General features: G+C 48.3%; 1 protein-coding gene across 1 annotated transcript; it reads right to left on the minus strand.

Annotated features, from left to right (window-relative positions):
* LOC119394815 (disintegrin and metalloproteinase domain-containing protein 10 homolog) lies at nt 1–24,732 on the minus strand. Its single transcript, XM_037662120.2, is given in 12 exon segments — nt 1–343; nt 1,524–1,729; nt 4,013–4,203; nt 4,947–5,045; nt 14,878–14,995; nt 14,998–15,030; nt 17,722–17,902; nt 19,323–19,507; nt 20,469–20,661; nt 21,877–22,122; nt 23,413–23,589; nt 24,442–24,732. Coding segments are annotated over 12 exon segments (2,100 nt in total). The 3' UTR covers nt 1–163.
* Nucleotides 24,733–26,032: the final 1,300 nt, after the last annotated feature.

A 26,032-nucleotide genomic window follows, 5' to 3' on the forward strand; every position in this document is an offset into this window, starting at 1 on the left:
GTGATGTATTTCTGTTTACGATTCAGTAGCAATCATGCCACCGAGTCGGTTACGCAAGAAAAGGCGTCGCTTTTTGCCATAAAACTAAGGCGATCTAGCCCTAGCGAGAGCCAAGCGACTGGTTGCGCCTGTGTTGCGCAGCCAGGCGGCGCTCGCGTCGCGGTTATCGGCGACGTATGTGGTGCGAGATGAAGTCTAGCGGGTGGCGGACGGTGGCGGCGATCTTCTTGGCGGGTCTCAGGTGAGGGTTGCTGCTGGGGACGTAGACGGCGCAGACACGTAGCAGCGACACTGTCGCCACAGCACTCACCACGACACCCATAGCTGTTAGGAACCAGTGGCGCTGTGAAAAATTGGTAGAAAACTCATTCATTGGAATGATATTTGGAAAGAAGACTGAGATGGCGTTGTAACAGCAGATTACATACATTAGCCATTATTAAGCCGTCTTTAGGCAACATTAAGTCACAATTTAACCAGAGTTAGTCGGTGCTAGCGAGTAAGTACCGTTAAGTTGAAGTCACCCGATTTAGTGAGACTTTCTGTTATAGGCTGCACAGCCTTAGAGGTCTGCCCATCACTTTCGTGAGAAATGGAACATCGTACCCTCACTCTAAGAAAAGGAGTATTTCGAATATTGCTTGTGAGTCGTGACCTGCCACGTGCATAACTCTCTTTAAAGAGGCACGTGAACTCTCTTTGTAGATGATTATACTCTTGTCGGAGTATCGTGACACCCAAAGGAGAGATAACGTGTCCCTTTAAGAGAGTCATATACCTGGTAAATCAGGAAAAAGTGTAACACATATTCTTTCTTAGAGTGCTGTTGCAGAACAGAAAACAGGTGGACGAGCACAAGGAATAAATTGTCTTCAAAAACAAGAAGAAAAAGGCTGCGATTGGATACGCAGGCACAGGTACGCCTTTGCAATATACAGCGAACAAAATATGTAAATAAAGAAAGCTCTCGCAACACTCGTTATACAACATTTCTGAAATATCACTTTATTTTTACTCACCAAAGGAGCCGTCGTACGCGACGAAACGATTCTATTATGTAACGTAAATGCAGTGAAGTGGCCTTGCAACTCGTGGACGAGATACGAATTCACATTGCGTAGCCTGTCTGCAACTGTGTAGTGCGTTTTTCCAAGCCAGGTGCGATATCATTTCATTTGTACTTTTACCAGTGTCCTGTCACGACCCGTCTAGGGCCTACATTATGTAATCCAAATTTATTTATAAAAATAAATAAGCATAATAACAGCTATTTATAAGGTCACAAAATATGTTTATTCACTCCGCGGGTATCGTTTTTCATACACTATTAAATTGAGCTGTTTTTCTAAGATTGACCTGTTTTGATGTACCGGAGCAACAAAAACAAACAAACAACAAACGTTACGACACAGGCAAAAATGAATTCATACCAAGCCATACACTACTTATTTCAACCTTCAACCACACCTCTAAAAGTAAGAGAATTCAGGTGGTTGCGCGCGATTGAGTGGCTGTGCGCCTACCGCGAGAAGGTTTGTGAATCCCTTGTTGCCGAACACAAGCCACTGGAGCCTGGTGAGCGGACCTTCGGTGTCGATGTGGCGGCACTGCTGGAACACGTCACAGTAGCCGTGAAAGTCGTCGCACAGGGCTCCGGGCTGCAGCTTCTTGTGGCAGAGGCTACGCATGCGACGGAAGGAACACGCCTCGCGGCACTCGCTGCCAGGATCTGGGATGATACGCGAGGGGGTGAGGGGGGAGGGCAGAACAAGGTCAAGTAAAAGGCGAGAGGAAGTAAAAAGAAATATGCGCTACACTTAACCTCGCGAAGGCTGATTAGGTGGTGGTGGTAGTGGTTTGAAGAGGAAAAGGCGCCTAATTTCTGCAGCCCGGTCGGGAGCACGGTGCAGCGCCGCTGATTAAACAGCCAACGTTTTAACAGCGGAGCTGATGGCATCAGCGCGCCCTTCCTCCTCTCTCACCGACAGCGCCTGCGCTCGAGCGTGCGCTACCAATGGTCGACTCCTCCCACCGGCACAGCCAATCGCGCCCCTATCCTTTCCTCCTCTCCAAACCATCTGCTCCGCTCACGCCATAGCTTCGCCTTTGCTCTCCTCCTCTCTACCCAGCTTCACTCTCTCCACGTTGGTACCCTAATGACCTTTGTGATGTCTAACGCTTTAACGCAAACTGAGCGGTGAGAACACAGCACGTACAAAGGCGTTCCTGCCGAAGCCGCTCATATGGTCTGGAATTGATTAAATTCTGAGGTTTTACGAGCCGAATTATGAGGCACGCCGTAGTAGGGCGAGTCGTACCCCCCAGGGTTCCTTAAGGTGCACCTAAATTCATACAGTTCGTCAACATAGGCATGCGGCCACAGTAGAAGGCAATCGAACTCACGTCCTTGAACTCATCATCCTGACATCCGAACTCATCAACTCACGTCCTCGAAATCATCATCCTGTCTACGCCCACTGCAGGGCAAAGGCCTCTCCCATGTTCCACCAATCAACCCCTTTCCTGTGCTTGCTGCTGCGACGTTATCCCCGCAAACTTCTTAATCTCATCTGCCCACCTAACTTCATGTCTCCCCCTCGCGCGTTTGCCTTCTCTTGGAATCGCCTACGCGCTACATGGCCTGGCTATGTCCATTTCTTCTTCATTTCGACTAAAATATCCTTAACACCCGTTCCCTGACCCACTCCACACTCTTCTTGTCTGTGATGGTTACACCTGGCCCGTAGCCAGGGGGGGGGGGGGGCGGGTTCCCCCGGAAATTTTTATGATACATGGTGTTTTACCAAAAATAATCATTTTCCTATCACACCTAAACACCTATGATTTTCCTTTCCATTGCTCGCTGCGTCGTCCTAATAAGTTGAAGCCTCTATGTAAGCCTCCAGGTTTCTGCTCCCTAGGTAAGTACCGGTAAGATGCAACTGTTATATACGTTCCTCTTGAGTGATAGTGGTAAACTACCATTCATGATTTAAGAATGCTTGCCGAATGTGCTCCATCCCATCCTTATTCTTCTAGTTACTTCAGTCTCATGGTTCGGCTCTGCGGTTACTACCTGTCATAAGTAGACGTATCCCTTTACGACTTCCAGTGCCTCACTACCTATCGCAAAGCGCCGTCCTCTTCCGAAACTGTTGCACATTACTTCAGTTTTCAGCATATTAACTTTCAGACCTACCCTTCTGCTTTGCTTGTCCAATTCGGTATTCATGAGTTGCAGTTCGTCCCCCGAGTTACTCATCAATGCAATGTCATCAGCTAATCGCAGGTTACTAAGGTACTCTTCATTAAACTCTTATCCCTAATTCTTCCCAATCTAGGGCCCCGAAAACCTCCTGTAAGCTGTAGAGCCGCTGTGTAAGCTGTGGCTGTAGAGCCGCTGTAGATTTCTTCCACTATATTTATATATGGCTCGTTGACGCCCTGATTCCGCAGTGCCTGCGTTACTGCTGATATCTCGAACGAATCAAATGCCTTCTCGTACTTGAAGAAACGAAAAAAAAAAAAAACAGCTTACGGACGCGTACACAATAAGAGAAGACGGCAGGCACTCGCTGGAGTGTCTGTCGTGTCCGGCGAGTGTCTGTCGTCTTCTCTTCTTGTGTACGCGTCCGTAAGCTGGTTTTTTTCGTTTCTTCAAGTATGTACATGCCAACAGGTTCGCCATCTCGTAATCTATGAAGGCTATATATAGGAGTTGGTTATATTCCGCCTATTTCCCTATCACCTGATTGATAGTGTGAATGTGGCCTATTGTCGAGTAGCCTGTAAAAATTAGGCCTGTGAAAGAGTGAGAAATTACAAGCCTAATTTTTAAAATTACAATTAAAATATTTTGAAGAATGAGAAAACTTATTGAACTTCCGCTTCTTTTGGGCTTCTGCGCAAATGCCGTGCCGCTATTGGGGTCTTAATTTGGGATCATTATTTGCGTGTTATCTCGGCTACGTCTGGCAACTCTGTGGTGCCTATACTGCGGGTTTGCTCTTACCGCGCTCCCTGCAGGCGATGAGACACCGGTCTCCGGGCGTCAGATCCGGTCCGGTCAGGAAACACTCGACGAGGCCGTACTTACGGCACACGGAGCGTTGGCACTCGCCGGCCACGCACAGTTGCGTGCCGTGGTTGCAGACGGTGCCGTTGGCTCGCCACGCGGACGCTGGGCACGAGGCGCTCTTGCCGCTTCATTTCATTCGTTAAGAACAAAGCTTGCTAACTGCACCAAGTGTGTGAAGTAATGGGTGTTACGCGAACATTTAGGAGGCCTATACGTCAAAAGTGCCACGTTTACCTTACTGATAAATAAAAGTGTGGGCATGTTAAGCCACACGACGCGACACAGTGGAAACATTTAAAGCCATACCTTAGGGCATAATAAGATTTCATTAACAGTCATTAGTTCCTTCAAAATGAACACTGAGAGTCGATTTTGCCGACAGGGGTCAAATTGTGCAGATCTTTTGTTTCAAAGTATGTTTCTTTCACTTTGCGTTCATAATGAGAAACAAAGCCGATAATGTATTCCAAGGACATCGCTTAGCAAATAGTTGTCGGCGTTTGATGGACGGCAAGTAACGTCGGTTCAGATTTCTGTCTCAACATGCAAAGGCAAGCGAGAAATGTCGCAGGGGCTGGTTAGTACAATGACCACTCCAGTTACTGTTTGTTTCATGTAATTAGAGGAGTGACGTTGCTTCTCTAACTTCACGAAATTAATGCGCCATGGATTACAAACCCGTCCTCGAGAAAAAGTAATCCCACCGACGAAGAACTTGACAAGGCACGACGGCCCCGATCCCCTCCGCGTTTAATTTTTGTTTATTCGGTCTGTACTTTCCGAGTGGTCCTATACAGCTAGGAGCTGTCCCTCCGTTGTCCTATCACCACCAGGATACGCTATTTTTCCTGTATACAGCAAAGGATACTCGCAGAAGGCCTCGAAGCGACAGTCGTCTTCCTGACGACAAGACACAGACGTGCTTTGTATGCCACAGCTCTTGGTGCAGCAGGCCGAGTTCATCGGGCTGAGTGGAAAGCACAAGTATCCCTTGTAGCGAAAGATTCGATTTGGGCGAATATTCATGCCGAAAAAAAAAAGGTGCATGCGATCCTTAGATGGCTTGTAGCGGCACTCGCATATAGGCGTTCATGTGAATAGCACTGGGGAGATCGTGTCTCCGTGCCTTACACCCTTCCTTATTGGAATTTTGTCGCTTTCTTTATGGAGGACTATGGCGGACAGAGACGCACACTATCAATATTTTTATTAGCAGGCTAACGTGACCACGTGACCTTCCACACCTAGATACAGAACTACATTGCGCATGGCAGCAAGTACATATCAACAAAGATTAGCTTGGTAATAAAAATGTACTCTTACACTGTTGCGCTTTAAAGACCACACAGACACACACGGAGCGCACACGGTACATTTTTATTATTATTGTTGATATGTACTTGCTGTCATGCGCAATATATATATATATATATAAAGAATTCTTTGATAAAGGCCGGTCCCTGGCCAATAGCTCAGAATAAATGTTATGTTTTTCACTGTGACTAGTTTTCTTTCATATAATTAAACCAATAGCCAGGAACATTCTTTCGAAACCATATATATATATATATATATATATATATATATATATATATATTTATATATATATATATATATATATATATATATATATATATATATATATATATATATATATATATATATAACGTGGTTTGGCTTTTGGTTGTTCTGTTTTTTGCGTTGTGTGTGGCCACGTGTGTGTATACATCTGCTCTGTGATGTATAATCAACTTTAGTTGTGAGCCGGCGCTTGTGTTCGTGTGATCTTTCGTCTTTTCGTCTTCCTTGTTGCGCCGTTCTGAAGCCATGCATCTGTACCAACTCGCCCAATTGTCAGTGCTACTCAATTATATGGACATTCTCGACGGATTTTTGCTGTTGAGGTCGCCGTCATGTCCCGTATAAAGTCCAAATCGATAACATCCTCCACCGCATCGTATGTTCTACGGCGGGTAAGAACGCGCGAGCGGGGCCGAAGAACGCGGCTGAAGCAGAAATCAAACGTGCTGGCCAATCTCTGTCGCTCGGAGGGCGCGCGCGATAACATCATCCCATTCGGGCGGCCTGCCGTCGAAGCAGAGAGGAAACGCCCCGCCCGTCTTGAACGAGCATGAAAAGACCCGAGGGTGGTGGTGGTGGGGGGGGGGGGTGGCTCGAGCAGCAACCTTGAACTTTAATTCTAAGGGCGCGATCGCTATCGCTGGCGCGCGCGCTATCTCGGCAGCCATCGGCGGGCGGCTCGTATACCCTTCTACGTACTGCACTCTCAACGGGAAGATGCTGCGCGGAAAGAGCATCTCTCCCTGGAGCGGCCGTATTCTCTTACATCAGCGTTTTGTAGAGTTACTCGAGATCGGATCCAAAAGAGTTATACTCCATCTTACAAGCTGGTTGCAACACTGTGGAAACTGCGGGGCTACTTAGCCAATAAATAGGAAGAGCGAACACCTCTCACGATGTATTCATCCGCGCCGCGTCGTCTGCTCGGCGTCTCCATAGCGTCTGTGCTCACGCGTTGGGACGGCAGCAAGCAACTCTCTCAGCGTTGGGAAGCAGCAGCATAGCCGCAAAAAAAAAAAAAAGAACGCGCGTTGGGCGAGTCAACGCCTGGGCGAGTAAAGCGAGCACACGGTAGCAACCAACCAAGGAGGCAAGCAACCATGGCAAGCAATCATGGCACAGGAAAAGAAAATTAGCATGCGTGGAGCACACGTCGACTCTGGCTTATTACTCTGGCTTCTTTCGCCTCGAAATTATCATGTCGCCGTTGTGATCTGTGTGGCCCGTACGTTCTAAACTGACGCTTGTGTTTGCGTTATATTTGCGTCTCCACGCTTCGACAGCAATGTATTCGTGGCTATTTTGCACTGTTTCCAAGATTCACTTTTAAACTCTCAGGTAAAAGGCTTAGCAGGCGTGGCTGAACAAACAGCTAATCTCAATAATAAGGACAAGACGTACCTGATACTTTTTCCTCAGCGTGAGATTTCACAAATCAATAGCCGATTCCACCGTTTATTTATTGCTGTCGGGACCGTGGGCAAGTAGCATGCGCGAGTTCGGATCGAAGCGGGCGATCGCGTTTGCAAGGGCGCTGCCATGTTGGTTAGTCGTGACAATTATTGGCAGTTACTGATGGAATAATTAAATGCTTATGACCTACATGCGAACCTTGATTAGCGTATCACGTATTGCTGTGACGTAGCACGTGCCAAACAAACACAGTTTTCTTAACCTTCTCCAATAGGAATGCAATTGCAAACAGAACTACGTTTTGCTGCGCAAGCGTGCGCTTTCTTTACACCTCGTAGCTTCCACCCTGCTGCAACCAGCTTGTGAGATTCCAGCCTCAAGGCTGGTTCACACCAGGGCTGGGCAGAGATACTCAGAAAAGTATTCCGGAATACAGATATCGAAATACGTGAACCGGAAGCCTAAAATACAGATACTGAGATACATTTGCCTTTAACGTAACGGGATATTTCGGAGATACTTTTGCAAAAAGACGAAAAAGTATTCCGGAATACAGATACAGTGATACAGATACTGGAATACTTTTTTATTTCAAGGATGCTCATACTACGCAAAGACATTTATTAGTGAAGCATAATGATGGAATTAAAGTTGTAGCGCATTGAAACCTTCAGTTCATTTATTTATTATAGTACCCTCAGCACCATTAAGACATTACAGAGGAGAAGGGGATACAAAGTACATAATTAGTAAGAATGACATAATTACACGTATCGATTGCAATAAAAAATGCACTGTTTCACAACAACAGTAACAGGCATTGGACACCGGAATCGACATACTTGGTGACAACAAAATGAGCTATGCGAGAAATAGCACAGTTTAAGCAAATCACTCGAATCACAAAGGAACACCAGTGATATGAGAAAAGTATACATTTAATTTGCACATAAGATTTGCTTTGCTGAGTTGGTTGCTGTGTGAGCTTCTTAAATAGGCTGTCTTCTAGGCAGCGTCCGTTCAGCCTCAGCACAAGACTAGCGAAAGGAAAAAAAGTATCTCTACCACTGAAGAGGAGCACAAATTTGTGTTATCCTGAATAAATACCGCCTTCATAGCCGGACTGCCCTGCAGCGTGGCGATAACTCTTCTCGGGTCATTCAGATACCGAAACACTTCCGCCCCCACGCGGGTTTTTCTGACCGTTCAGAAGCCGAAGTCGGTCTCCAACTTCGGAATCCTCAGCCGTCTGGCCCGGTCGGCGCCGGGTCAGACGGCTGAGGATTCCGCTGCCCGTATAAGCCGGCCATAATTACCTACGCGCAGTGAAGCCCAATATGTCAAAACTGCACGATTCAAACATTGGCTTCCTAAAATCATGTTCATAGGGGTGAGAGGGTTCAAGCCCTCCAAGTCGCTCCTACCAGCTCTCTAAACAGTCGTGGAAACAGGGACAGCTGCTCCGAGCGCCCCATCAGAAAATACAGCAAGCACTCATCGCCTGGGTCGATAGGGTCATTCTTCAATAAAGCTGTCACCACATCCGACGCTACCAGCACCCATTTCTGCAAGCCGCAACAGGCAAAGTCGGCTTCGTCGGTGGGGAGACTGGTACCACAAAAGACTGTGTCACGCTTGTAATCAATTAGGAACGCACCCTGACTCGTTGGAGAGGTGGCTGAAAGCGCGACAAAGATAGCCATCTTCTAGTCACTTCCGCCGCGACTACGGGAACTGCTTTTGGAAGTGCCGCCGCTTTGAGAAGTGAACGCACGCGAAGCATTGCAAAGCCTGTTCCAAAGCGGTATCCGCGTGGGGGGTCACGATGTAATGGCTTGCCACCCGAAAAAAATTAGGTGCGCTGCACTCGCCTTGAGAGACAGCAACTTTCGTTGGCAGAGCCCGACAACACTGCCTCCGCGATACTGCCGTCTGCGGCATCGCGCGCTTTACCACATGGACCATTCCGTGCTTGAGGGAAACCATCGCCGCCCTATCTGTCGATGACCGGCTGCGCGCCTTTGCTTGTCTTGGCACAAAAACAAACAAAAAAGCCGTCATTTCCCCGTTGGACATACGCGTCAACTCATTTCCGACAAAAAAAAATATGTAACGAGATACCCGTGTCCTGCATAGTATCGCGATACAAACGATACATCGTAAATGTATTTCACTACTGAGATACAAATACATTTTTCAAATGTATCTCGATACAGAAATACAGATACTCAAAAGTATCTCTGAAATACTATCGCGATACTCTTGTATCGCGATACTGCCCAGCCCTGGTTCACACCGAAGGCGGGGCCGCCAAAGCGGCAAAGCGGCGACAACTTCCTCTCCAGGAGGCGAAAACGATACGGCAAAAAATCGGTCCGGGAGCGATCAGACCAGCCGCCTCGTTTTCCGCCCACTTTCGCCGCCTGGAGGGGAGGTTTTCACAGATTTCCGCTTTGCCGCTTTCGCCGCCCGTATAACCATAGGCGTGCGCAGTGTCCCCCTTCAGGGGGGGGGGGGCAAAGGTTCGTCGCAGCGGCACCCCTCTCTATCATGTCAATATGTTGGGCTGACTTTGAGCCCCTCCTCTTAGGCGAATAGGGGAGAGGCAGCCGCCCCCCGTGCCCCCTCCCCCCCCCCCCAACCCGTGTGCACGACAATGCTATAACATTACAATTTGTTGCTATCGCATTCATTGCTTCACCCTTGCGGTTAAAGTGACTTTTTAATTGTTTAAAGGTTATATTTGCACTATTTACAAACATAAACGTTAATTGAACTAAACGGTTTGAAGTAAGAGTGAAGAAATTTTATCATCGGAATAGTATGTCTAGTTACTTATGCTGCTAATTCGATAAGCAAGCGCGAATCACCAACTTATGCAGTGCACTTATGGGAGGTTCAAGATAGCATGTACTAGCAAGGCTATAACACATTTGGCTCCATTGGCAATCGAGTATCATTGTTGCCACCGATGTTTGACGGTATGTAAATAGCTGGGGACAGTGTACCACTCTCCCATAGTAGAGGATCGACCCCCTTTTTCAAGCGAAGCTTGTTTTGACTGACCTGTGAAGCTGGCGGTGTTCCAAAAAAAAAACCCACAGCAGCGGAAAAAACACGTGACGCGCTCACCCAAAAACCTTCTTCCCCTATAGCTTGCACGCATCGCAGAAATAATAAATAAACTTCCTTTCTGGGGCTGGGGTTTGAACACGGAGACCTGCAGTCCGCATTTAGTTAACGTGCCCGCTGCGAATCTTTATTGTTCAACTACGCACAAGAGAAATCCCTCCCAGCACTACATTGAAAGTCAAGATCCAGTGCCTAGCGGTGGCCGGTGAACGGTTGTGCAGTGCGAGCAGTCAGTTTTTAGGGGCGAAGCACATTAGGGTCTCTGCGTGTCGGCACGCATCGTCGTCTGCTGTCGCGGCGTGCATCGTCGTGTCCCGTCCATTTGCTTGAGTGCAAGAGAGGGCGCCACCGCCAAAGCGCTCGCCGTGTGGCGAGAGCAACGGAGTAGCGTTGACTATCGAAACGCTCTTTCTGCGATGAACGCTGAACTACCAGCTCGCAAGGAACGAGAACGCGCCCTCGCCTGCTGACAACGCCGACGCAGGCAGCGTCCGCTAGCTAGTTTCTTGATTGAAAAAGAAAAAAGATGGCTGATCCCTCTGTCATATGAATCGATTAACACGAAAGTGAAACGTGCCTTCACAGAAGTAGTTGATTGTTTATAGTTCATTGGTATATGAGAGCTTGTACAATGTCTATTGTTGTTTGGCAGATATAGTGCCGCTTGATGTGAACGCACTCACGTTGACGCCCAATGGCACATCTCCGCGCCGACGACTACATATAATATCAATATGGCATCATTAAGCACATAGTAAACGCTGATACTCTATATGCACCCCTTCAAAGCATCGCGGAATCTGAACGCGAAGAGAAACGCTACGCGCGTCGTGTCTTCACTCTAGCCTGTCCGTTAATTCTCACAGGGCGAGCGGGGAACGCGGTGCGACAGCCAGGCGAGCGTCGGAGAGCTATTTTTTGATATGGATGGATGCTATGACCGAGGATTCGGTTAAAGCCACCACCTCGCGGTGTGTTAAAGCGTTGACGAAATTACACTTCTATTGGAAACGCACCGAATGGGACGGTCGTAGCAACGACGAGTTTTCTTGTTTTTTTTTCGAGCCTCGTGACACACATGTCACCGCCCCGTTATAAAGGGGACGCCCATCCCATCCATCCATCCATCCATCCATCCATCCATCCATCCATCCAAGAGTACTGTGAGAGGAAAGTGTGAAAGATAAAAGGAGCGTTCATGTAGCCGCCACTATGCGTTTGGCGGTAGCTCAGTGGGCTAAACGCCCGCCAGCCATCGTCGCGGTCGCGGACCGAGAGGTCATGAGTTCGACTCCTGTCAAAGGAACTTTTAGATGCGAAGTATCCCTTGCTCGGGGGTATGTCACGCGGCGTAGTAGTCCGCACTCACACTACGCATGCGCAACTCTCCTCCTTCCCGCTCTCCAACAGCTGCGCGTTACTCTCTCCACTTCTCTACCCGCACCTGCTTGCGCTTCTCCTGCGTTCTCGCTTCTGCTCTCACGGCGTATGCGCTGCTCCCCTCCTCTAGTCTCCTCTCCTTCAAGTGGCAGAGCGCTGCGCGCGTTCAGTCCAGCGCTTGCCTCGGTTGGCTCCTCTGAAATGTGGGCTCGACATGCCGAAATTCTCTCCTGCGCAGCGCCGCGATGAGGGCCAGCGCATGCGCGTCCCCTCCCCCTCTCTCTCCTCTCCTACGCTGCTTCCCTCTCGCGCGCCTATCGACCGCGTTACCCGCACGCCCTGTGAGAATTAACGGCCTCTTCGCGTTCCACGGCGCGAGGTCGGTAGCATGCCCAGCGAACGCCAGCGGAACGCGATCGTGCAAGTGCTCCGGCTTCGCATCTCTTCATGGTCCCCTTTAGCGGGAGATGGTATAATTTTTTTCTTATAGCATTTTTTTTCTACTATTTGATGGCGTTCATTTTGCTGACGTATTTCCGTGACGGAAATACGCCATGAAAGTCTTGGTGGAGCCCGGCATAAAACACTTTCGTGTCAAAAACCGACTGCTCGCGCTGCACAACCGTTCACCGGCCACCGCGTACATATAGGCAGGTGATCTTGACCTGCAATGTAGTACTGGTGGTAATTTGCTCTTGTGTGTAGTTGAACAATAAAGATTCGCAGCGTGCACGTTAACTAAAAGCGGACTGCGGGTCTCTGTGTCTAATCTCTCTTCCGTCTCTCATAGCCCATTAGCAGTGATTTTGCTGTGGGAAACACTGGCGCACACTGCATGCTTCGCCTCTCCACAGGTTTCACGTTAGTGGAGCTGAAACACCCTTCCCTACATGCCTCGCCCCTCTCCAAATTTTTAAATCAAGAAACTCGCTAGCAGACGCTGCGTGCGTCGGCGTTGTCTCTCGCGGGCCAGGGCGCGTTCTCGTTCCTTGCGATCTGGTAGTTCACCGTTAATCGCAGAAAGAGTGTTTCCATAGTCAACGCACGCCGTTCGCTCTCTGTCGCCACATGGCAGGCGCTGACGCGGTGGCGCCCTCTCTCGCGCTCAAGCAATGGACAGGACACGACGATGCCAACCGACACGCCGAGACCCTAAAGTGCTTCGCCCCTAAAAGATTTGTGCATTAGCCCCCCTTCAGTGTTATTGTCGCAGAGCGAGCTGAGCTATCTTCAGGCATCTTTTGGTGTTCGCGCGCACGTGGTGTTGACGTACATGCAGCGGATTCATGCACATGTTTGGTTTCACCATTATTTAAGTTTAACGGCATCAGTGTGTACGTGATATCTTCTTGTATAAAATTATGTGTTCTTTCGAATAAATTTTTTAGTTGCGAGTCAGCGCCCGTCCCGTTGTTTCTTTCATCGTCCTCGTGTTGTGGCGCTGTTTTCAAGATGGACGATATCAGGAATTGCACATTTCAGGACAATTCTGACTTCGCGAAAACATTCCTAACCCACATTTCCATGATCGCTTGATGGTCCTTTCGTTGGGCCGCTCTAGAGGCTGACGGACGCTGTAAAGAACAGGAAAGACACCACACCGATTTTGCCGAAAACAGCGTTCCCTAACGTCCGCTACCTATAAAAAAACTGAACGCTTACGTTAGGAGGGAGCATTGGACAATATGAAAGAAAGAAAGAAAGAAAGAAAGAAAGAAAGAAAGAAAGAAAGAAAGAAAGAAAGAAAGAAAGAAAGAAAGAAAGAAAGAAAGAAAGAAAGAAAGAAAGAAAGAAAGAAAGAAAGAAAGAAAGAAAGAAAGGCAGTAGGTCAGGCACGCCCACGCTAAACTTCGCTTGCCCCCGTTTGCTCGATAGGGGAACAGCTCCTGAATTTTTTTCTAAACATGCTGCCTTAAATAAGGATCAAGTTCATATAACTACACTTTTTCAAACTAGGAGGCGACCAAAAAAACTGCAGCGCGAACTACGATAGCGAATTTCCCGCTCGAGTGCACCGTTGTTATGCCACGTCTGGATTGGGGTCGAATACGCGAAAGCACACTCATTCCGCATCTGAGTGGCTGACACTCCTATATACGAATCTTGAAGGACCGAAGAGATAATTAAACACACCCTGTGCGTTAGCGCAAGTTTCGACACCCAGTGCTACCCGCTCCCGATGGCGCTCTACCGCTAGACTCGCAGGCCAAGATTCTTCGACCACGGAGATAGATAGATAGATAGATAGATAGATAGATAGATAGATAGATAGATAGATAGATAGATAGATAGATAGATAGATAGATAGATAGATAGATAGATAGATAGATAGATAGATAGATATATAGATAGATAGATAGATAGATAGATAGATAGATAGATAGATAGATAGATAGATAGATAGATAGATAGAAAAAACGGTCAAATTGCATTTGAATCTCCGAGAAATGCTTCCCATTTAGCATGTGAGTACGCATGTACTCACATGCTAAGCATGTAAGTCAACTTCGCAGAATTTTATAGTGTGCTAAACTTGACAAGCCATAGTCTTTTAGACACTATGGGCAACCCACAAGCAATTACGAAAGGGGTCCCTGATAATACCGTAAACGTTAGCGTCCATACTTTCATATCCTACACGTCATTTACGACGGACAGTAATCTAGAGCAATTAAATCAGGACTGAGTTGTATGCGATGCCAATGCAAAAAAGAGAGGCAAGGGTCGATATGAGTTGCATAATGATCGGGTTCTTGTAATATGCTTTGCCGCAATACAATGTTGCTATGTAGTGAAACAAATATTGCCTTGAACACGGCCGCTGGATAAAAAAGCCAGCGGCCGTGCCTTGAAGCACATCTGATGTGCAGTGGAACATTGCAAGAGCGGAAAGAAACGACAGTCACGGAGCCCAGAATATATGCTTCCCAACCATGTGCACGCGCCGTCTTTCGGTAACAGTAAGACCACCGGGACATCTAACATCTATACCAGCAAGTCTTCAGAGCGGTTTCTGACGTTGATGTGACAATTTAGGCGCTTTTTTACACGCAGGGGGGGGGGGGGGGGGCTGGATTTCTTACAACACTCATTTTTCTCTATTAGCAATACGAAGCAGGCGCTATTTCCTGGCGCCACTTCTGCTTTGTGACCACGATGTTTTCACCGAATCGTTAGTGATTTAGCTGTAAGCGGTGCGCGGCATGCTTCTCATCTCCCGTTCGTAGCTGTGCAGCTGACTCCTCTATGTGAGACACGCTGCTCGATCGGCGCTTTCTGGCCACCCTGCGTACCTGCACTTCGCTCCGGGCCGCAACTTGCACGCCTTGTCCGGCCCACTCTTCCGCGGGTAGCAGCAGCGGTCGGTGCACTCGCTGACGTCGTAGCCGCAGTCGCACTCTTCTCCTTCTCGCGCACCTTGTTGCCGCAGAAGGGGCCGCGTGGCTCTGCGTAAGAGAGAGCGCATATGGACGTTCAGCAAAGAGATGAGCTGTATGGACAAAATCATAAGCGTGCACAGGTTCTCGAATTGGCATAAGGGGGGGGGGGAGCACCAGGGGAGGCGCCAGGATTTTTTTTAAAGAGGGGGGGGGGACACTCACGTCAGGCGAGTTCCTTCAGATCTTGAACAAAGAAACAGCGCTGGAACATGACGTGTGTCTGTGTCCTCTCGTCTTCGTCCTGTTGTAAGGATGTTTCTTCGTTCAATATTAGTATGTTCCAACCAGCCAAATTCAAGACGCTAACAGAGCTCCTTCAGGGGGCCAGGGAGGCGGAGAACCTTTGCGTCGTGTTTTGAATGTTTGCTCTTGGGGCGGGGTGGGGGCGGGGGGGCAAAGGTAAGGGGCTGCTACTCCCCATCCCGCTACCCCCGCTGGCGCCGCCGCTGGAAGCACGACAGTCTTACGGCGCTACCCCCCCCCCCTCTACCTTTCACAGCGTGTGGCACTCGTCACACAAGAAAGAAAATGAAGCAGAATTCTCATTTCCACAACCTACGCGATTTATTTCAGATGAAACACAAATTTCAAGTTCTACTTACAACGCGGCCAGTGTGCCAAATAAAACTCACAGGATCCCTTATGCATTCGCCTAAGACGGTTTTTAATGGAGGGGAAATGCTGGAGGCCCGTGTACTGTGTAATGTCAGTGCACGTTAAAGAACCTCAGCTGCTAAAAAATTTCGGAGCCCTCCACAACGGCGTGTCTCACAACCATGTCGCGGTTTTGGCAAGTAAGACCCTATATTATTAAAGCGAAAGTGTGTACTATGTTAATTAAAGGAGGCGTTGGTGTGGCTATCTTTTTGCGATAACAACTATATAGAGACTCTCGACGGGTATTTGCCGTCGCCGTCGCCGTTGGCGTCGCCGTCATGTCTCGTATAAATTCAGAATTGTTAACATCCCCCCACGCATCGTATGCTCTACCGCGGGTAAAAGCGCGCAAGCGGTGCCGATGAACGCGGCTGAAGCAGAGATCAACGAAGCCGGCCCATCTTCGTCGCTCGGAGGGCGCATGCGATAACATCACCCCGCTCGGGAGGCCTGCCATCGAAGCAGAGAGGAAACGCCCCGCCTGAGCATGAAAAGATGCGAAGAGGGGGGGGGGGTGTCGCTTGAGCAGCAACCTTGAACTTTGATTCTAAGGGCGCTGGCGCGTGCTACCTCGCAGCTATCAGCGGGCGGCTCGCATACCCTTCTACGTGCTGCGCTCTCAACACGAAGAGACTGTGCGGAAAGAGCGTCTCTCCCGGGAGCGGCCGTATTCTCTTACACCAGCGTTTTGTAGATTTACGCGAGATCGGATCCAAAAGAGTTAGCTGACAGCCTCACTTCGAGCATTACTGGGGTAGCTGTTTGGGCTTGTTGGTTTGGCATGACACAGGTTGAAAGCGCAAAAGACGAAGACAAAGAAGAGAACAGCGCTCGTGTGTGTCAAGCCTCTTCTTTGTCTTCGTCTTTTGCGCTTGCAACCTGTGTCGAACATTACAATTTGTTGCTATCGCATTCACTGCTTCGCTCTTGAAGTGAAACTGCGACTTTTTTTTACGAGTAAAGGTAGCAAAAGCGAGAAAGAAACTACAGTAAAACCTCGATGATACGATCATGGCTCATACGAATTTCCGGGTGATACGAATTTTTCTGTGGTCCCGGCCAAGGCCCATGAGCCTGCAATGTATTGGAGTACGGTTGTTGCGAACCGATTTGCACCCCGCGACGTTTGATACGAACGTACGCTAACGCACTGGTACGAACAGGTGCTGCCTGCGCTGTCGCGGAAGGCGCGGCAGTCACGCGCGGGCGCGGGCATGCGCTCTGCGGGACCATCAACAGTGCGTCGTTGCCTCCGAGATAGTGCGCGCTAATATTAGAGGCCTTTGGGCGCCTTCGCGTTTAGGTTACAGATGACGTGGATGTCGCACTTTTTTTTCGACGCGTTGACGCGTGCTCCTGCGCTCGAGGCAGCAGCGTCTTTGTACTGTGTTAACACGTGCCTGCCACGTCGATGCAAGCCATGTCCCCGCAATCAGACGTTATATGAAACAAGACTGAAAATTTGGCTGCGGGTCCGCCATGAAGTCCCATTAAAGGCGGACGAAGATCCCAAGAGACGAAGCGGACGGTCTTGGCGAAGGAGCTTGGCCTCCATATATCGTGTACAAAGCGCTTCTTAAGTCACTTTCACCGCAGTACTTTGGTCTTGTGCAGAAAAGCAAGCGTAGTAAGATTAGGAAGGGACTACTAGCGGTCACGGGGCACAACGCATCTGGTTCATTAATTGCACACGCGCGCATACACATTATATACGAGTACAAGTATGATCGTTGTCGTTTAAAAACTTTACTGGCAATCATTCAGAGCTGTTCATGACGTCGCTGCGGCCCTGAGAAACACTGAATCAAAACGTATGCCAACTTTCTTTTGTCGCATACTAATTTTCCATGTTTTCTGGTGATACGAATTGGGGACGATACGAATATTTTTGGTAGCCCCGCGAGATTCGTATCACCGAGGTTTCCCTGTACTCTCTCTTCGAGCTCGGAGTGATTTAGGGGCCTTTTAAAAACGGAAGGGGGGGGGGGGGAGTCGTCTGGAATACAATGTATCACATTGTATTGTAGATGCAAAGCTCACCCTGAAGGCAGTTTGGACTGATCGCTTCTCCAGCGATGAGCTCCTTGAGAACGAGCGAGATGTTCCCGATGCTGCAGGGTGAGAACTTGAGGTTGTTCGGCTCGGTTCCACGGCGCGCACTCGGGTACATGAGGTAGTTGCCCTGGGTGCCGCCCGGTGTGCACTTCGGCGGGTAGTCGTGCTGTTTACCGTATCGTCAGAAGATGCGGTGAATGTCACTCATGCATAGGCGCAGCAACAGCTACGCTATGTTAGCGTACCAGTACTGCCATTAACTGCGTCCCGGACATTGCCTCTTCGTCTATTCTTCCTGTTTTCTATGCTTGCCTCGTGCTCTCGTAATAGTCATTTTTACCATTAATTTCTACAACTCATTTAGGCTTCGTGCTAGTTAACTGCATGGACATTTTTTTAAAGGCCTACGTTTGAAGGCTATACTTTGAGACCATTCTTTAAAAAATGTGTCAGAGTCTTGACTACATTTCGTTTGCCCTTTAAACCTCATACTTTCCAAATATTCTACGAGACCATTTTTACTTAAGACTATAGAAATTTAAACAAATCAGTACGTGTTTTACCGACATTTCTCCATTGGGAAAACGCATTTTTCGACAATTCAAGGCTCTGCAGGAAGCCTTCTGTGTACGTTCAGTACATACGGTGACAGGAGTCTTTCAGAGATGCATAATATGCCTGAAGAAGCCGACTAGACATAAAAATCATCGCTTCATGACACGCAATAATTTTAAATTGCCATTGCGCATTAAGCATGACATGAATAGCTATAAAGATCGACTTCTTCAGATGCGAATAATTGGGCTATTTGATATATGTCGTTATTTGGAAAACGGACAGCTGTAATGACCGTACGCGAAGAAGGTTAAATGTGTCCTCATCTTCATGTACTGTTGTCGCATACCTTTATTAACCAATTATATCTCGCTAAGACTTACTTGTTATTTTGTTTTTTACATGCTTACCGAGGCGAGTATATGCAAATTTTTGTCCATCATAGATTATAATACACTAAAGAAAGAACGACCAAATATGGCGTTCAGTATGTAGAAATTTCGGACTGTTGGCCCATAATATTCGCTTTGAGGATGGGGAAGGGTGAACACAGTCACAGTCAGCGCCTTTGTGCTGCCGATTGTCGTCCATTTGTCTCTGTTTGGATTGCGCTACTCAATAAGAGGTTTAATGTTCCCATGCATCACGCAGACAAGGCGACCGCGAGGATAAATAATTTTCTGCTGGATCACTGAATCTTCTCACGGGAGAAGAATAATAATGGCAGCCATATGCGTGCGCGCAGCGAGGGGGGGGGGGGTGGAGGGGAGAGCGGGGGGCCCCTGCAGTCAAATTTCGCCCCCTCCGCGCCCAACGTAGAACCCTGCGCACGCCTACATTCTTAACCAGGTCCCGCTTAAAGTGCTAAATATAGCCAGGAAACCGGACATTTTTCGTCTGGTTTCCTGGATATAGCCAGCAGTTAACCAGGGATGGATTGAGAGTGTATGATGGCAGTTAATTACATTAGCAAACTGAAGGTACTCGAAAATACTTTAAATCTCCTATTGCCTCGCCGCCTGCACACGTACCGGTGACCCAAAGTTGTGGCCCAGCTCGTGGGCAAAGGTGACCTCGGTGTCCCGCTGTGTGAGGCGCACATTGTTGTTGACGAAGGTGACCAGACCGGTGTTGAGGCTTAGGCTTCCTCGGTAGGTCAGCGCCTTGACCACGTTGGCACCAAAGTGGAACTTGTCGCAGATGCCACCCGTATCGACTGCATTTACGCATCTACAGTCGTGAACAATATTGAAGGGAACACCAAACTGATGTTCAAGCAACGATTACTCGTGACTCGCTGATACAGATCTGAGGTATTGACTTGTAGCTCTCCGCTTGAGCTGTTAGTGTTATGGGCACCGTTGTTCGCAGCAACTTTGATTAGATAATTTCAGTGCTCCCTTTGATATCGATGAATGGTGTACACCTTGTATAAGACTGCACAGTGAATATCTACACTCACCCGCCGTTTAGACAGGAAACGCTGGGTGTCCCTTAATCATCATATAAAATGGCCCCGCATGATTTATGGGAACTGAGAGCATGCACTGGAGAGATTGGGAGAGATATATCTTGAAGTTGTGCGAATATAATATGGAAGCTATAAAGCATGTGGCGTTTTTTGTGGGACACTGTTAATGGCGGAACACAACCGATATATATGTGACGTGACACTTAATCCACTGCTGACAGTGATGAGCTCCTGCAAAGCAAAGTGTATGCGGAGGCATTTAGTTAAACAAATTGTTTCCCTTGTCGCAAGAGCAGAAGCTGTGTTAAAGTAATCATCAATCATTTTACATCTGGCTTACATGTTCTGTTCACTAGGTAATTGTAATTATGTAGTGTGTTGTAGGCCATTTTTTAATTACATTGCAATGATTTCTTGTGACAACAGTGCACGTAGTGACTAACTTGACCGAATGCAACGCCCTTATTTGATTCTTGTAGGCGTAGTAAATGCCTCGACCGAAATCGCACCTTTCAATTAACGTTAGTCAACGTTACAAATGCAGGGTCCCGTATGTTAAAGCATCTCGCAGCAGAAGCGCTGGGCTACCTGTTGCGCGCGCACAAGATCAGGATCCATTCTTTCACTTGCATTTGGACCTGCATCGTAGTACGCCCGTAGCTTAATGAGTCTACGGGAAGCACATCATGTGCGCACAAAGCCGCACCTTCAGACTCCGCGAGGTAGGCAAGCCCAAGCGTTCCGCCAGTGAAGTCCCGGTACGTCCACATGTGCGACACGCAGAAGCTGTCGTGGTTGATCTTGGACATCTCAAACAGTACGTGCGCCGCGTCCAGGTCCTCGCGGCAGAACGGGTTCGTGTGCCGCACCCTACCTTCGCAGGAGTTGGACTCGTTGATCTGCACGCCACATTGTTTTTCTTTCAGTGATCAGAACGTAGAAGCGTGGCCTGGGCGATCAGCTAGCCGAGGCCACGCAGCCGAGGTCGGGATCGCCGAGGTTGGGAAACCCTCCTGACCAACTTTGTGACAACCTTATAATACCGTACAAGTTCCACCGACAAAACCGGGTTATTATTGGCTCTTCATTTTTGTAAGATAGCCTTTGCAGCTGATAGCTGTTTACATAAGTGTTGTTCATCTGCTAACGCTAAGTCACGCTTGTTAAGACTTCTGTTTTTAGCTAAAATGTACTTTTGGTTTTGGGTGAACACTGATGTCAGAACCTCCTATTAACTTTGCCAGAACGTTGAAGTTTCTAATTCAAATCATTGGTCTGCACAATAATAACTGCCTCAAGCCCGGAAACGTGCTTGACGTCACACAAATGAGCGAACTTAATTGACTGGCACATCTATAGAATATTTTTTGGTTGGACAGCCGTACCAACGTCGCTGTATTCTCAAGTTGTTGCTGAATATGGGTAGAGCGTAGTTCAATTCTTAATTTGTCACCAACTGCAAGACAGACTTATTGCATATCAGTTCTGCCGAAACCCACAAAGTGGTGGAAGGGTTATGAAAGGGTAAACTGACAACCACCAGCTTGTAGAACAAAGCCACAAGCACATCCGTAGAGACGGTAAGCTTCTTGGTTACCTCAGTATTCGTCCTGGTTCGGGGTTCGAACCCAGGACCAACGCCTTTCCGGGGCAGTCTTTCTACCAATTGAGCTAACAAGGAAACTAGCAATTGGCAGCGCGAGGGTGAATGGATGGGCAAGTCGAAGCACATGGAAACAAATGCTCATGAACAGACAAACATATGGACATAGTGTCCATGTACTTCGAGTTGTCCATCAATTCACCCTCGCGCAGCCCATTGCTAGTTTCCTGGTTAGCTCAATTGGTAGAGGGACCGCCCCGGAGAAGCGTTGGTCCCGGGTTCGAACCCCGAACCAGGACAAATTTTTCGTCAACTAAGAAGCTTTCTTTCTAAACGGATTTCCTCGTGGCTTTGTGCTACAAGCGAGTGGTAGTCAGTTCACCCTTTCATACAGGAACAGATATTGAGATTGGACGTGAAGACAGTCCAAGAAGGAAAGCAACACGAAGGAGTCGACTAAGTTCACACACAGACAGCGGAATCGTTCATCTTCGTTGCAATGCTCACACACCCGTAAGCGCTGCACCTCGAAGGAAATGCCTGTGATGCCTTCGAAGTCGGTCTTGCCGAAGATTTCTGTGGCCGAGGCCGCATGCGTGCCCACCATTGTTGTGATGGCCTCGAGAGCTTTATCTCGCTCGCCGCCCTCCTCGTTCAGGTACGATTCGAACAGCAAGTGGTCCACCACCACTTCGACGTTGCAGACGCGCTTGAGCGATAAATTCAATCGTCGCTTCGGACCGCCACTGCCCGCCCCCTGCGCAGGAGAGGCGTGCCACAGGGAGACTTAAAACATAAACTGATGTTAATGTTTTCACACCTCGAGTTGCCTAGTTGGTCACTAGGGGCGCTGTGGCAAATGAGGTACAAGAAAACTGATTTTTTTTTTGTCGTACGTGGTGGCGCACATGTCACCGTCCCGTTATGAAGGGGACGCTCATAGCATCCATACATCAATTCTCGACAATAAATTTGCCATGACGTAATCACCATCGTCATAACGTTCAACGAAGGTGTAGAGTAATTTTTATGTGCTATTGTCGTAAATATCAAAGTAAGATGGGATTCATGTGCTCGCCGAGATTAAAAGCAGAGCGCGAACATTTGACATTGATGTATACAAACGACGAACTTCGTCCCACAAGAATGTTCATGCCGGTCAGGCCGCGATGGCCGACCGACATCTCGCCTAGTAGTCGGGCACGATTATTGCGCGAGCGGCTCGCTAACTTCTATTGAAAGAAACGGCTAAAACAAGTTGGCGGGCTGCTTGGTTAGCATCCCTGATGAAGTGAGTGGACGAAAAAAACTTTATTAAGAAAAAAAAAAACAGCTGCAAGGTTGCCGGCCCGGGCTCAGGCCACCCGGGCATTATGTGCGGTGAGGCATAGCCTTTCCACCACTGCCCGGGCCCGCTGGATTGCCCACAGTTGTTCTTGTAGATCTGAGCTAGTCAGAGCGCTTAGCCATCGCTCCTCGAGAAGGTCCGGTCCTATGTTGTCGTCTTTGCAGGGCCGTAACTAAAGGGGGGTTGAGGGGGTTCTGACACCCCCCGAAATTTTTTCATGCTGTAACTTTTCGGGTGATACTAAAATACTTGCACGCCTTCACAGCGACCACCATGTTGCCAAAGTTAGCCGTTCTACGCAGAAACATCCCCCGAAAAAAATTCCTGGGTACGCCCATGCGTCTTTGTATATTGTCCTGATCCGTGTGCACTTCCATAAGATATGTGCCATATCTGCGTGTTCGTGCTTGCAGAGCATACAGCTCGCTTCTGGATATTGTCTGGAATTTACTCTGTTTAATTGTACTGGATTTGGGAAAGTTCTGGTTTGCAATCTTCTCCAATCTGTTTCTTGAGATCTGTCTAGTTGTTTGTGTGTAAGCGCGACTTGACAAGGACGTAGAAAGAAAACAGACAAAGACACAGCGCTGTGTCCTCTGTTTTCTTTCTACGCCCTTGTCAAGTCGCGCTTACTCACTCTATCCTGAAAGAAAATGGCTTGCATGTTCATTGGGAAAAAAATGATCCTTGCGTTCTCACCCCCAGTTCTCGTGCTCTGGATTCGGGGGACTCCGCCGTTGCGAGAGGTGCCGAAGACAGCTTCCAAGCTTCGGTGGGCGTAGCTGCCGTCGAAGGTGTGCCGTGGGCTTTCACAGCCGACTCGACAAGGGAGCGCTTTCGTCGACTTTTTCCATCGCGGCGTTGCTCCTTAGGATCCTTGTGGAAAGTAATAAAACGCGCCAGACAAAATGAATTGCCTAACGAAAAAACTCTACACCGGATGCATTGTCAGTAATGGTTAGCATGCACGTAGCACGAAGCTACGATGAAACCCACGCGTGATTGTCACGTACAAAATGTTACAGATGAGGGAGACGAACAAGGAGCTAAGTATCAAAATGCAGTCGAACGTTCCAGGACGAAATGGCGTTTTGAGAAGCCTACGTAAGTGATATTCATTCGCCCCAATAGCCTTTAAGCTGTATTGGCAGCTTTAGCAGAAGCTAAAGAATGATTTCCTGTTGCACACTGTTGCACGACAATGTGGCGCGGGAGTGCATGTTGCGAAAAGGGGCCTGATATTCAATGCTATGCTCGTGACTGGGAAGACGATGCTCAGACGCACAAGCAACATGTAAAACAGGGACATACGCACTCTCAGGGAGTTGCTTCTGATTGGATGATTCGAGCTATAACGTTCAATGTCACGCTATCAGAATAAGGCAAAGCAAGGACAGCCTTACACAAAACTGTGCGACTCTCAGTAACATGAATGAATGAATGAATGAATGAATGAATGAATGAATGAATGAATGAATGAATGAATGAATGAATGAATGAATGAATGAATGGTTTTATTTCATCTTGAATACGTTTAAGGAAACGTGCCGGAGCAAAAGGCACATAACGCCTGACAGAGGTCCCTATACCCGCAACATACAGGTCTACATCAATTTAACTTTCCATGTTAACTTTCCAACAAACTGCTTGTCCACAGGGTCATGGGCATAGGCAGTTTGTTGGCCTATGCCCATGACCCTGTGGACAAGCCCGACGCATGTCGCATACCTTGCGGTGCTTCTTCCGTATCTGGCTCAGGAAAGTCTCAGTGGCACCGTAGAGGCCACATCGACCACCCGACGGCACAACGTCGCGAGCCGAGTAGATGATCGAGTGGACGCGGGGGTCACGATCAGGTCCCAGGTAGCGGCTGGCGCTCTCCACGTGGAAATGCTCCTCGGTGCCGTCAGCCGCGGAGAGAGCGATGCGGCCCAAGAATACGCCCTTCGTCAGGCCGCCCACCACGCGACTGCCGGGATATCCTGCACACAACCAGTGGTATGGATCGAAGATCAGCATTATTTGACGGTAAATATTTGTAGGGACAGTTGGGACATTTACAAGCCCTTGCACCAGAAGTAACCTAAGACGCCCCGACAAAGCTTATCTTCAACACATATTTATTAATCTATCTTACGGAAAAGGCAGTGATACATGAATCCCTACAACTTGCTCGTCTTGCTGTGGCTGTAAGCACAGGCGTGCGTAGCGTTCCCAATTGAGCGAGAAGAGGGGGGGGGGGGCAAAGTTCTATCGCTGCCATACACCCACCTTTGGTCAAGTCCACAAGACAACATTCGACACAAAGGATGAATAAAAAAAAAGAAAATGAAGCAAGTACGAGCTTCTCACAATAGCTTGCCTGTGGTCCCTGGTTTTCAGGGATCAAAGATGGGAAGTAAACAGTTCTTGGAATGCAACATCAGAGGTCTTTGGCCGCTGTTATCGCCAAAAACCTGCGTGGCCATAAACCTGTGTGGTCATAACCATGCTCTTTAAACAATGATGGCACAGGTCTGACTGAGCTGTATGGGGCAGACTTTGCGCCCCGTCTTAGGTGATTAGACCACCCTGTGCAAACGCCTATCGTTGTAAGAATTCTCGATTTCATACATGATACCGAATAACAACATTGATCGGAGGGTAGTATCGCCTCACGACTGAATCGGTCATAGTAAAAGCTGTCCACGGTTCTCACGATAAGTAGTTGGTTTGGAAACATCTCCCCACTTCAGTACACTGATGCATACGATGATTGGCGTCAAATGGTTGAATAGTTGTAGATTCGTCAAAAAGTACCGACCACTTGCTACGCACACGCGTGCTTATCTATGTGCGCTCTTATGTGTTTGCACGTGTTTTTACTCGAACGCGTTTGTTCTTCAAGGTGACTTGGATAACGTGAACTTGCCCAGGACTTTGCCCGAGTACATGTGATCCAGGCTGGCATTGACGGGGCCACGGCTAGTCACCAGGACAAAGTCGTCGGAGAAGGAGGATCGATCTCGGTTCAAGTGAAGCCGGAACAGCCTGGAAATATAAATCACGAGCGAACAAAGTAATAAATATTTCTTTCTGAACATCACTACACTGCAATCAAAACACACGCGCTCACGTAGACGCATCGACCCTAGAAATGGGAGAAAGAGCAAAGTCACCATCCACACACTCCGTACAGATGGTTGACCATGCAGCGAAGCTGAAAAGTGCGGCTCCGGCGTTTATCACGAGCTGCGATCTCTCGAAGTGTCTTCTGTCGTAGCTCTTGGCTTCTATATCACCGCATTTTAAAAATACCTGAGTCGAACTGCGTTTGGTG

The sequence above is a fragment of the Rhipicephalus sanguineus genome, chromosome 5 (assembly GCF_013339695.2).
Source record: "Rhipicephalus sanguineus isolate Rsan-2018 chromosome 5, BIME_Rsan_1.4, whole genome shotgun sequence".
NCBI classification, from domain to species: domain Eukaryota; kingdom Metazoa; phylum Arthropoda; class Arachnida; order Ixodida; family Ixodidae; genus Rhipicephalus; species Rhipicephalus sanguineus.